The sequence below is a fragment of the Rhinolophus ferrumequinum genome, chromosome X (assembly GCF_004115265.2).
Source record: "Rhinolophus ferrumequinum isolate MPI-CBG mRhiFer1 chromosome X, mRhiFer1_v1.p, whole genome shotgun sequence".
Taxonomy (NCBI): domain Eukaryota; kingdom Metazoa; phylum Chordata; class Mammalia; order Chiroptera; family Rhinolophidae; genus Rhinolophus; species Rhinolophus ferrumequinum.
The window spans coordinates 5,644,641-5,658,271 of NC_046284.1; the positions used below are offsets into that span (position 1 = coordinate 5,644,641).

General features: G+C 37.9%; 1 protein-coding gene across 3 annotated transcripts in view; it reads left to right on the top strand.

Moving 5' to 3' along the window:
• The window catches only part of F8 (coagulation factor VIII), a 121,288-nt gene that overhangs the window by 27,510 nt on the left and 80,147 nt on the right, over nucleotides 1-13,631 (top strand). For all 3 annotated transcript variants that reach the window (XM_033106138.1, XM_033106148.1, XM_033106154.1), the window contains exons 5-9: nucleotides 4,664-4,732; nucleotides 7,423-7,539; nucleotides 10,322-10,543; nucleotides 12,796-13,054; nucleotides 13,347-13,518. In XM_033106138.1, the coding sequence (XP_032962029.1) occupies nucleotides 4,664-4,732; nucleotides 7,423-7,539; nucleotides 10,322-10,543; nucleotides 12,796-13,054; nucleotides 13,347-13,518 (839 nt within the window). The remainder of the gene's footprint in view (nucleotides 1-4,663; nucleotides 4,733-7,422; nucleotides 7,540-10,321; nucleotides 10,544-12,795; nucleotides 13,055-13,346; nucleotides 13,519-13,631) is intronic.

The following is a 13,631-nucleotide window of genomic DNA, read 5'->3' on the forward strand; positions in this document are numbered from 1 at the left end:
GCCAGGAGATGGGGTAAGGGAAACAGGAAGTTGCGTTTTATGCAAAGGGTATAATTTCAGTTATGCTGGATGAGTAAATTCTAGGGATCTGCTTTATAACACAGTTTCTATAGTTAACAATAAGGAATTGTGCACTTTAAAATTTGTTAAGAGGGCAGACCTCATTAAATTTTTTACACATACTCACACACACACACACACACAGACCCCTAAGAGACACAAGGAGACCTGGAAGCTATTAGATATGTCTATTACCTTGATTTGGTGATGGCATCACGGGTGTTTTCCTGTGTCCAAACTCATCAGATTATATGCATTAAATATGTACAGTTTTTTGTATATTAATTATATCTCAATAACGGTGGTAAAAAATAAACTGTATTCTATATACTACCAATGAATAACTGAAAACCAAAATTTAAGAAAGAATAATGTTTACAAAAACTCAAAAATTGAAAACAGGTATAAATTGAACAAAACATGTATATTGTACAGTGAAAACTACAAAGTGCTGATGAAAGAAATGAAGCAGACCTAAACAAACAGAAATACTGTTTGTGAACTGTAAGATTTAACAGTGAAAATCTCAATTCTCCCCAATCTATAGATTTAATTCCAATCAAAATCCTAGCAAGATTTTTGTGTAGCTATTGACAAGTTGATTCTGTAAGGGTGACACTGTATCTTCTATTTTGAGATTTAAACCTCTAGTGTAATTCGATCTAACAGTGTTGTTTAGCTTGGGACTTTTGGAATTTTTTTTTCTTTGCTTCTCTTCCGTCCCCCAAACCTTAATGACTCTGTTTACCATATAATTACTATGCATACCAGTTTCAATGGTTCTGTTTACTCCAGACCATATGCATACCATGCTCAGTGACCCTGTTTCCTCAGGGAAACCTCCAGAAGTTTCTACATATGGAAAGAAGGTTTTACATCTGCATAAGATCCACTTCTATCCTTGAAACAAACCAGCCTCTGGGCAGCTGTTTACTCCAGGCCAAGACCACCTTTTCCCACCCCCTTTTTCCCTTTGTTCTTCTTCATCTTTCTTGTCTCTAAAACCTTTTGGCCTTGCTGAGGGGAGGTGGCCTTGGGACAGGGGGCCGCCATTCTCTCAGAGTGCCGGCATTCTGAATAAACCTGCTTTTCTTTCCAACAACCTTATCTCTCGAATTTTGGCTTTCGTGTGGCAAGCAATCAGACCTTTAGCACGGTAAAATTCTGAAACTTATTTGGAAAGCCAAAAGTATTAGATTAGCTAAAATGATTTTGCAAAAGAAGAATAAATTTAGGGGAATAATTGTACTCTATTTTACAACTTACTGCAAAGCTGCAATAATTATTACATGTATTGGTCAATGGAATAGACTCATAGATTAGTGGAACAGAATAGAGAGTCCAGAAATAGACCCACGCGAGTATGTCCAATTGATTTGGTGCAAAAACAATTCAATGGACGAAGGACAGTCTTTTCAACAAATGGTGTTAGAACAATTAGAAATCTATATGCAATCATTCTAAACCTCACTACTTATACAAAGATTAACTCGAATTATAGATCTAAATGTAATATGTAAAACCATAAAACTTAGGAAATACAGCAGAAAGTCTTCATGATTTGGGATTATAAAAAGGATTATGAGAAGACACCAAAAACACAGTCCATAACAGAAAAAAGTGATGTGACTTCATCAATATTAATAACTTTTGTTTTGGAAAAAAGAACACTGCTAAAGACATATCTGGCAAGGGACTTATATCCAGAATATATAATTTGATCTCAAGTCTCAACAACAAAAACAAAGAACCCAATTTTTTAAATGGGCAAAAAAATTGAATACATACTTCACCAAGGAAGATATACAAATGGCAAATGAGTACGTGAAAAAAATGCTCAATATCATTAGCCACTAGAGAAATGCATATAAAAAGCACAGCGAAATACTGCTGTATACCTATTAGAATAGCTAAAATAATAATTTAAAAATTGCCCAGTATGCTGGCAAGAGTGCAGAGCAATAGGAAGTCTCATACATTGTTGGTGGGGATTCACAATAGTAAACACTCTGGAGAACAGTTTAGCAGTGTGATATTGTGATTTATAATATATATATATATATATATATTTGATCTTCATCCCAATATATATATATATATATATATATTTGATCTTCATCCCATTCCCAGCAGAGCTCCTAAAACCGTTGGAATTTCCTGTGATGACAGTGATAAAGGTGTCTTTTGTTATGATAATGGTTTTTGGAAAGCACCTAAGGTTGGGGGCTGGTTGCCAGTGGAGCCAACCATGTGATTAGAGGGCTAGAATTTTCACTCCTACACGCCTTAGGGAGGGGGAGAAGGGCTGGAGGTTGAGTTCAATTGCCAATGGCCAGTAATTTCATCAGTTATGCCTGTGTAATGAAGCTCCATAAAAACCCAAAAGGATGGCATTTGGGGAGCTTCCAGGTGGTGAATACCTGCAGGTGCTTTGGAGAGGGCATAGAAGCTCCCTGCCCTTGCCCCATACCTTGCCCTCTGCATCTCTTCCATCTGGAGGTTTCTGTTATATCCTTTTATAATAAACTGGTAATCAAAATAGTAAGTAACTTGTGTCTGTGAGTTCTGTGAGCCAATCTAGCAAATTAATGGAACCCAAGGAGGGAATTGTTGGGACCTCTGATCTATAGCTTGTTGATATACAGCACAGATGACAACCTGGACATGAGATTGGCATCTGAATTATGGGGGAAGGGCAGTCTTGTAGGACTGAGCCCTTAACCTGTGGGATCTGATGCTCTCTCCAGGTAGATGGTGTCAGAATTCAGTTAAATTTTAGGACACCCAGCTGGTGTTTCAAAATTGCTTGGTGTTGGGGAAACACACACACACACACACACTGAAATTGGTGTCAAAATTGGAGGCAGGGTCTTATAAAATTTAATATAAACTTCATTTCCATTCCTGGGTATTATTCTAGAGAAATGAAAGTTTAACACTGATACAAAACCTGTACATGAATGTTCATGGCAGTTTTGTTTGTAATAGCCAAGAACTGGAAACAACCTAAATGTCCTTCAATAAGTGAGGGGTTAAACTAACTGTGGTACATCCATACCACAAACTGCTACTCAGCAATAAAAAAGAATAAAGTATTGATACATGCAACAAAATGGATGAATCTCCCAGGCATTATGCTGAATAAGAAAGCCAGTCTCAAAAGTTTATGTATTGTATGATTCCATTTATATGACATTCTCAAAAACACAACTCTCTAGTGATGGAGAATAGATTGGTGGCTGCCAAAGGTATGACTATACACATGAATATATATATACATACAGAGGGAGATGAATACAAGTCATGTGTATACATTGTTTTGGCACTCCTGGTTGACCAAAGTGGACACTTTGGTCAACGTTGCTCAAGCAGTAGTTTACAATAATTAGACGTGTCTGGACGCTGATGGTAACCACTTTCAGCACCTCTCGTAAGTCAAACATGACTTGGAGTCATCTTTTGTTATCGGTATATATCGAGTATTACAATTTTAATACTGTTTTCCTTTCTTAAAATGTGTATACATTTTTTGGCACCGTGTGTGTCTCTGTGTGTGTGTGTGTGTGTGTGTGTGTGTGTCTAGACTGTATATGTAACTGTAAAGAGTATCGAAGGAGGGCGTTTGGGGGAATGTTGGAACTGTTTTGTATCCCGTTGGTGGTTGTTTCACAAATCTATACCTGTGTGAAAATCCATAGACTTATGCACCAAAAGTAAAAGTCATTTTCACTATTTGATCATTTAAAAAATAAGAATCAAAATGGTTTCAGGCAACTTTACCTGTGTTTTAAATGCGTAGGGTGAGTTACTTTCTTCATCTAATCTAATTTTCACTTTCCAAGCACCCAGGGTACGAGAGAGAAAAGGAGAACATCATAAGAAAAATCTTCCTACTAGAAATAAGCCTGCAAAGAAAACTTTCCAATCAAATGAAGAAATACAATGCTAAGAAAGATAACCAACAAATTTAACTGTTAAAGCATAAAGCAAGCTCATTTTTAATATAACAGTTTTAAATATTAGTGTACATGGTGTTTATTTAAAATGTGAGTATGGGTATTTAATATGGACAGTCACTTTGCTCATAACTTTTTGTTTATTTACAAGTACAGAATAAAAAATGTTAAAAAGCATTATAGAATTTCGTTATATTAATTGCCTATATGCACATTTTCCATGAACAGTATGTATGGTTTTGTAATTTTTCTTTTTTCTTTTATATTTGCTCTCAATACATATATATGTGTGTGTGTATGTATGTATATATACATACATATATGAAATATGATACGGGCTTGTATTTTGTGTGTCTTTTTTATTTCATTTTTTTTTTAGTAATTCAGGTTTTTTTTGGTATTTTTAAAAAGTAGTGGTCTACAACAAATCTGAAATTTACAACAATGTTCTTTACCCCGAATAGTTTTAGAAGCACTGGTATAGGATAACTGACACCAAAGAAATAATGTTATGGTCAAGTTCCAAGGACCAAGAGACAAAGGACTACATTTGTGCTACTTCCAAGTGGTGAAGTAATGTCTCCTCCTGGTGTCACTTTCCTATGAAAGGATCTTCAGTGGAAGATAAATGCTCACTTCTTTTTCAGGGAGTCTGGCCAAGGAAAGGACACAGACTTTGCAGGAATTTGTACTCCTTTTTGCTGTATTTAATGAAGGTTAGTGACCTGCAATCTGAATTTGGAGCTCTTGAAAGAAAGCAATTTTATTAACTTAATCTGGTACTTGAGAATGTGGGCTGCTATTGTCCAGAGGAAGTGATTATAGAAAGATCATAAACTACATTACTGTTCAGGAATGAAGGAGATGGGGATGAAAATGAATTAAAAAAACAAACAAAAAAATGCAACCTTAGCTCCATTGGCAACTATGAGGTAAGAAGACATAGGAGCTGGGTAACAGGTCAGCCTCCTGGCCTTTGTTAAATCCAACAACAGAGACTTTTTGCTCAACTTAAGAAAATTTTAGTAAAAATTATACATTGTGTATATTTAAGGAGTACAACATGATTTGATATATATATATATAATGATACATATTTATGTATGTATATGTACATACATATAGATATGTATGATTAGTATAGTCCACCTAATTAACATATCCATCTCACAGTTACCATTTTTTGTGTGTGGTGAGTGTACCTGAAATGTACTCTCTCAGCATATTTTCAGTGCTGAACATACTCTTTCTTAGTAACTATAATATTATGCCTGTACCTTAGATCCCCAGAACTTATTCATTTTAAAACTGAAAGTCTGTTACACCCTGTGACCAGCATTTCCCATTTCCCCCACCCACCCCCAGCACCTGGAAACCACTTTACCATTCTCTGCTTCATTGAGTGTACCTTCCCTTATTTTCATCTCTTACTTTTAAGTAACTTTTAAGCAACTTTGGAAAGTTCCTTAACGCCTCTGTGTCTCCATTTCCTCAAATTTAATTCAATTCCTCAAATTGAAATAATAGTACAGTTGACCCTTAAGCAATGTGGGGGTTATGCTGACCTCTCTGCACAATTGAAAATCCACATACAACTTTTGACTCCCCCAAATCTTAAACTGTAGACTTTCCTCAGCATCTGTGGGGGATTAATTCCAGGAACCCCTTGGATACCAAAATCTGTGACGCTCAAGTTCCTCATATAAAATGGTGCAGAACAATGCATATAATCCACCCTCCACATCCACGGATTCCCAACCACAGATGAAGAATACCAGTTTCAAACCAAGGTTGGTTGAATCTTCAGAGGTAAAACCAGCGAATACTGAGGGCCGACTATACATTATTGAAAAAGAAATCGTGTATAAGTGGATCTATGTAGTTAAAACCTGTGTTGTTCAAGGGTCAACTGTACCTTTTTCATAGGATAGTTGTGAGGGTTAAGTGAGTGGTTTCAACTAATTTGAAACACTGTAGCACACAGTAGGTCCTCAATAGTGTTAGTACCTCTGCCTCCTCCTGCTAATCATCGCATAACTAACAACATGATCATCTTTTCTCCCCTTATCTTCTGCCCTTATCTCCCCTTATCTCCACTGCCATCTTCTGAATTGAGGACCCCATCATCTCTTTCCTGACTAGTCTCCCTGTCTTTTTGTGTCCCCTGACACCCCATTATTACTATAGCAGCCAGAGGGAGCTTACTGAAACACGAATCTGATCTTTGCACTCCAGCCTTTCAAATCCTTCAAGGCAAAATCCAAACTTGCTAACACAAAGGTGCACGACTACTTTCTGATGCCCACTGCACTGCTTTCCCTGGCTCACCGTCCAGGTGACAGCCACACTGAACATGTCTGTATCTCACCTGAACATGCCACCCTTTGGCTTGTATCCAGGCCTCTGCTTATGCTGTTTCCTCTGCCAGGAAGCCTGTTTCCACCTCCACACCCAGTAGGTTTGTCCTTATAGTCGGGGTTAGATACCTCCATATTTTCCCACAACATCTTCAATTTCTTCCTTATCCCATTAAATCAGCATTGCCTGTTTTGTTTAATACTTCTCTTCTTTGGCCTCATATCCTTTGCCTTCAGGTAAAGTGAAGTTTCTTCTTCTCTCTGCTCCCATAATATCCTGCTCTCATCTCTATGACATCACTCTTTACTCTGTATCATACTTGTCAGCTTCTCTGTCTATTCAGGCTACATTGTAAGCATTTTGAACACAGAGGCTGTCTTTTCTCTGTCATCAGTGCCTAGCACTCAGTAAATACGTTTGGATGAATGAACAAATCAGGAGATGAACAGATAAATGAACTAATGAGAATTCCCCAAGGCTGGGTGCTTCAGAGAGTTTCAGTATTAGCTGCCAGTCCTTCATACAAAGGGGCAACTTCAAAGAGCTGCTGTCCGATAACAATATTTACAATGCTTTCACTCTAAGTAATTTCAGGGGAGAGGCTGGGAAGCTTTCGGGTTCTTGGGCTTTCATTACTACAAGCTGCACAAATAATTAGGACAGGGACAGGAACTGACAGCCCTTTCCTGGGATGATTCCATCTGCTTCCTTTCTAAATAAACTAATGAATAGAACAAAATCCTCATGGCGCAAACTAAGTAATATTCTCCCTTCTCCTAGTTATTATTTGTCATTATCCCTTCCTACCGACTGTCATGGGCAAATATAGGGAGAGATAAGCAGTTTGAGCAAGAAATGTCTGAGTTTTGGTAACTGTCTTCTTCCTCTCTTACTGACTTTGAGGGCAAGTCATCCATTCCAATTGTGCTGACAAAAATGCTTAAGGTGTGAGCAGTCTTTTCCCCATACGAGAGAGGGAAAGAGAAAGGGAGGGTCAGTTATGAGACAGACACTTAGCTGACCCTACATTTCCATCCTCTCTCATCAGGGAAAAGTTGGCACTCAGAAACAAATGAGCCCTCGATACGGGCTATGGACACCCCATCTGCTCGGGCCAGACCCGAAATGCACACAATCAATGGCTATGTAAACCGGTCTCTGCCAGGTATGTACACACCTGTTGAAAAATCCCCAGGGTCTTCAGCATTCCCTACCAGTGCTCTTTTCTCCAGTTCTCCTCGGATAGTCCTGCACCCCAGAGGAAAGCCCACTGAATTCTGGCGTCTAGGGGATCTTAAAGTACAATGGGTGATGCCTTTTCCAGTTACCTATAGATGAAGGCCTGCCCATGTACACACAGCTCAGAGTTCTCTTTCCTTGAAAGGGATATTCAAAAATAAACAAATGAAATAATAAGCCCAGGAGAAAAAGCAATAATGCTTAGAACAGAACTTGTCAAAAACTCTAATTAGTATTTTCATAAAGATTCAAGATACTACATCAATAAAGTGATATTAGGATTCTATGGGGGAAAAACAGTCAAAACTAGAATTTGCTTGCAAAAATTAAGAATACGATGATCAAAATACAAACTCAAGAGAAGGTAGGTAGAATAGAGAAAAATCTCCCAGAAAGTAAAACAAAAAGAGATTGAGAATGTATTTTAAAATAATTTTTTTTAAAAATCAAAGGAATGATAGAAGAAAGTGTTAAGAATGAAAAGATTTGAGTCTTCATATTAAAATTTCCCAAGAGGATAAAAAAAAAAGATCCCAACACAAAATTATGACTGTGGCATCCGAAACATTTAAAACATAATAAAATAAAATAAAGAAGACATTTTTAAGATAATCAGGACTATCTGGATGTGGACCAGATATCAAACTACCTAAATTAAGAAATTACAAAATTTTGTTGTGACAATAGCACAATAGTTTAGGTTTTTAAATGTCAAAGGTGCATTCTACAGAATTTGCATTGAAATGACATCATGTCTGGGATTTGATTTAAAATACTGCTGGGAAAAAATGTGGAAGGGGATAGATGTACTAAGAATGGCAAAATGTTGAGTATTATTAAAGCAAAGTGATGAATATTAGGTCTGTGAGTGCTTGTTCTGCTATTCTGTCTCTGCTTGTGTGTTTGAAATTCTCCAAAAAAAAAAAAAATTGCAAATGTTAAAAAAATATATATATGATTGTGGAATTTCAGAGAACAAAGAGAAGATACTTAAGCTTCCCCTGGGAGAAAGAGGTCACATACAAAGACACGAAAATTAGACTGACAATACAATGGAGCAATACCTTAAAAGTTCTAAGAGGAAAGTTACTTTCAAGGTAGAATTCATAGCCAAACTATGAATCAGCTTTGGGGAAAGAATAAAGACATTTTCAGAAATGGTAGCCCTTAGAAATTATTGAACCCTGCTCTCACATAGCTTATAGCATAATTGGGAGAAGACATACAGTAATCAAAGCATAATAATATATATAAAATTACAAACCAAGAATTACTCTGAAGGAAAATTACATAATTCTATGTGAGCATATAATAAAAGAAACTGATCTAGACTGGGGAATCAGACAAGGCTTCCCTAAGGAAGTGTCTTTTAAACTGAACTTTGAAACAAGATTAGGAATAGGAAAATGAGGTGACGTGAGATAAGACTGGAGAGGTACCAGGAATCAAGCCATTCAGGGCTGCCTAGGCCTCACTGGAGAATTTGGACTTGATTCTGTGTGGAATGGCAGCCAATGAAGAGTTTCAGGCAGAAGGATACTGTAATCAGATCTGAAATGCAAACATATCACACTAGTTTCCTTGGAAGGGAGTATGATCAGATGTGGGCAGACCTGTAATGAAGAAGCTATTCCAGTGGTTCAGATAAGAGATAAGGATAGCTAGCTTGAATTAAGATGGCGGGGGTAGTGATGATGGTGAAAAATAGATATATTTGAAAGTGTCAGGAGACAAAACAGGAGACAGCTGTGCCCCCTAGTAGTTACCAGTGTGAGATCTAAACATACGACTGCTTGGGTTCAAGTTTGAGCGAGTTGACCTCCTTGGGCATGAGTTTCCTCTCCTGTAAGAGAAGGATCATGATAATAATTTCTACATTCATAGGGTTATTGTGAGGACTGAATGAGTTAAAACTTGTAAAATACTTTGGGCAGTGCTTGACATAAGACAAGTGTGCAGTAAATATTAGTTATTAATGACAGTGTCACAACTAGTGTTAGACTGGATGTGAGACTGGAGACAAGAATAACTCTCACTTGCATAATTGAATGCAGGATGGTGCCAGTCACTGAAATAAGAAACTCTGGAAGATTAAGTAATGAAGATCTCAAATTTGATTTAGGACATGTGGGTCTTATGAAATATCCAGATGAAGAGATTGAGAAGGTGATTGTATGAGTCTAGAGTTATGGGAGATGTCTGAAACAGGAGAGTTATCAGGATACGGATGATAATTGATGCCATGAGAATGGATGATATTGTTCAAGGAGAAAATATTGATTAACGAGAGAATAAAGCCTAGAACTGAGCAGTGAGGCGGTCTATTGTCTAAAAGATGAGTAGGGAAAGAGAGATCAGGAAAGGAGACAGAAGAAGGAACAGTCTAAGCAATAGGGGAACAAAACCCAGAAAAGCATTGGCACAGAGGCCAAAGGAGGAGAGAATTTTAAGAAGGAACAATGGTCAACAGGTGCAGATGAAGACTAAAACATATCCATTGAATTTAGCAATGTGACAGTCATTGATGACTTGGGCAAGAGCTCTTGGTTTGACAGTACCCCACTGTCCTTGGAAAGTTTGGATAATAAAATTATGCAAGTCAAGACAATAACACTTATAAGGTCAATTTGTTCATCCTATCCTAGAAAATGTTTTCCATTTCAAATTCTCTACTTCTTGACCACAGTTATCTTATTCCTACTTTGCAGGTCTGAGTGGATGTCACAAGAAGTTGGTATATTGGCATGTGATTGGAATGGGCACCACCCCTGAAGTGCACTCAATTTTCCTCGAAGGTCACACATTTCTTGTAAGGAACCATCGAGAAGCCTCCTTGGAGATCTCACCAGTAACTTTCCTTACTGCTCAGACACTCCTGATGGACCTTGGCCAGTTTCTACTGTATTGTCATATCTCTTCCCACCAACATGGTAATATCTGTGGATCTTAAAAACTAATATTATAAATATTCAGCTCTTCTTTTAATGGAATTCATTGTCTACTGTGCAGTACAGGATTATGTTAGTTAAATCTCAACTGAGAGTCCCTAGTAGCCAGTTTTTAGAGTAAAGATTTGACCTTGAGTATAAGAGGGCTTGAGTATTAGTAGTATTGGTGAAGTTTTAATTAAATCCCTGTGATAGAGGTAGGGGAGATGGTTTAGGGATAAAGGGGGTGTCAAAAATGAGGCGGACAGCATATTATTGGTTTTCCATCCTGATCCCGTTAACTAGACTTTAATATTTTGGAGAGAGAGAGATGGCAGGTCATAGTTGAAGAGATGTTTTATGAGAAATGTAGGGAAATGGAATAAAACAGCACTGCCGAGGTTGTAATCACAAGGGCTCCAGGATATCAGTAGAGATGCCCAGAGCAATAACTAACAAATTCAAGAGGATACTGCAGTGCTCAATATGGGTCACCAGACTCTGGTGTACGTGGAGGCACTCTCTGCAGACACCTGGTAGGAGATGAGAGCCATTCGGGAAACTCAGAGCATGGCAGGGGATCGTGGATATTGGGAGAAGCAACATGGGAGTTGGTGAGTGTATTTGAGGCACCACAGGAGGTTTTTAAGGACTACTTGATGAGGACTTTGCAATGGGTCAAAGGTCCTGTGTAAGCAAATGGAACAATGGTATCTCTAGTTTCAAATTATTGTTAATGTGACCTCATTTGTAGCTACAGATTGTGAAAATTCATACCGTATGATCACCTCACCCCCATTTTCCTTCTTGTGTATTTATTCTGCTAAGTCAATCAATCCATCAAGCGTCTTTGTCTACTCCTCTATTGTGTCCTTGGAGGGCAATTAGAGGAGAATGAGGCCTAACCTTCCATGTTCAACAGCAGTTGTTTGTCCCTATATATGGTATTAACCCTCTCTTCAGGTTCCTTGGTTGCCTGGGAAAAGAGATTTCTTTCTTTCTTTTTCTTTTTTCTTGTTTTTTGGAAAAGAGATTTGATCTTGTCATGCATCCACTATTTTCCCCTCACGTTCTGTGAGTGACCTTGTTTCGAGTTTTCTGGAGTGATGAAGAACAGGGACCTCTTTTGCTCACCTGTTACATAATATTTATGAAATTTTTGACAACACATTGGGGGACAAAGGGCATCATTGTCACTGGGTGAGTAACAGGAAGGTGATTCTATAGGCACAGAGGAATAGGTCTTTTACTTGTAGGCAGGTGGGTCATTATCTAGTTTGAGCTTGATTCAATTTAAGAGGAGTTTGTTTTCTGTCTTGTTTTATTTTAATCTTTCTGACCACTTGTTTTCACTGATTTTAATCATTTTTTCAGAAGAATGCTTTGTTTTATTGGAGCTCAGACAAAATCCTTCATTTTTAGATCTAGAATTGTGTTTAAGGCCACATGAACCCCAGACTAGTTGTCTGCTGCTCCTGACGTCTGCCCCGTTCCCCATTAACCAGTCAACAGGTCTCCCTTGTTAGTATTGCTCTTCAAAATAGCCGTACGGCATAGATAGGATAAGGATTATTATCCACATTTTATAAAACATAAAGATGAGATTGAGATTGTTGAATAGACTTGCCACAGGGCTTACAACTTGTCACAGGCAGATATGCTCTTAAAATATATAACGTATTTCTTCTATTTTATGTTTTACCTTTTCATGTTTTTATGAACTGGGATGTGTCTTGAAATTTATATCTACCCTAACATTTTTCCTGATAAGCTGTTATTTAATCGATATTGTGTGTCATACTTCACTGGAGTAAATATAGAAATCATTAGGTAACTGTGGAGACAGAGAGTTGGTCTGACCTAGGCTTCCAAACGCTGAAGATATGCAGTTCCTCAAGTCTCCCTGTTTATAATTTGTAAGTTGGGGAGTGATAGGCTCGGAGTCAGTTCCAGAAAGGAAATATTCATATGTATTATAATAGCAAATTAGTGAGTCTCGAAAAGGGGGTAAAACACGTATTGAAGGAGAGTCAGGCAGAAGGGAAATGATGAGTGCAAAAACCACAGGAAGAAACCAGCAAGTACAGAGATGGAGAAGGTAATCCATACAGAAGAGCGACAACAAAGGCACTGGCGTGGAGAAGGGAACACTTAAGTGAGTGCCTTGAAAGCCCAATGAAAGAGAATGAAGTCACAGAAGTTACGGCAAGAAAGTCTTGAAGGCACCTGACGTTGTGTGGTTTGTGTGATTCCAGATGGTATGGAAGCTTATCTCAAAGTAGACAGTTGCCCAGAGGAACCCCAACTACGGATGAAAAATATTGAAGAAGATGACTATTACGAAGATCCTTATGACTCTGACATGGACATTGTCAGGTTAGATGACAACTACTCTCCTCCCGTTCTCCAAATCCGCTCAGTTGCCAAAAAGCATCCTAAAACGTGGGTGCACTATATTGCTGCTGAAGAGGACGATTGGGAATATGCTCCCTCAGGCCCCACCTCCAGTGACACGTAAGTACCTTTTGACTCTTGCTACTTTCGCTTCCCCATACTCAAGAGATTATTCCTAGTTATTCAAAACAACAAATCCTCAAGTCATGTTTACAGTAGGTACTAGTGTGGAATCAAATGTCTAGGGCATTATGTTTGGAAACTAAAATAGCTAAGCATCAAGGATGCTTGTATTTTGCTCTCTCTTTTCTTTGATTAAGTCATATCAGCTGTTTTAGAGTTGGATTTTAGCCAACTGTCCTCCACCTAGAATTCTCCATTCTAACCTGTCATCTTTTTGTGTCTCACACAGAAGTTATAAAAGTCTGTATTTGAAAAATGGTCCTCAGCAGATTGGCAGGAAGTACAAAAAAGTCCGATTTATGGCATACACAGATGAAACATTCACAACTCGTGAAGCTATTCAGTATGAATCAGGAATCCTGGGACCTTTACTTTATGGAGAAGTTGGAGATACACTGTTGGTAAGTTGAGAAAACGTAAAGTTGGGTAAGAAAAAAAAGTCGGGAGATTTTTGAGTTTCTAAAATCCTCATAATTCAGCCTTGTCTCTAATGGGCATTATCTTTTAAAAATTA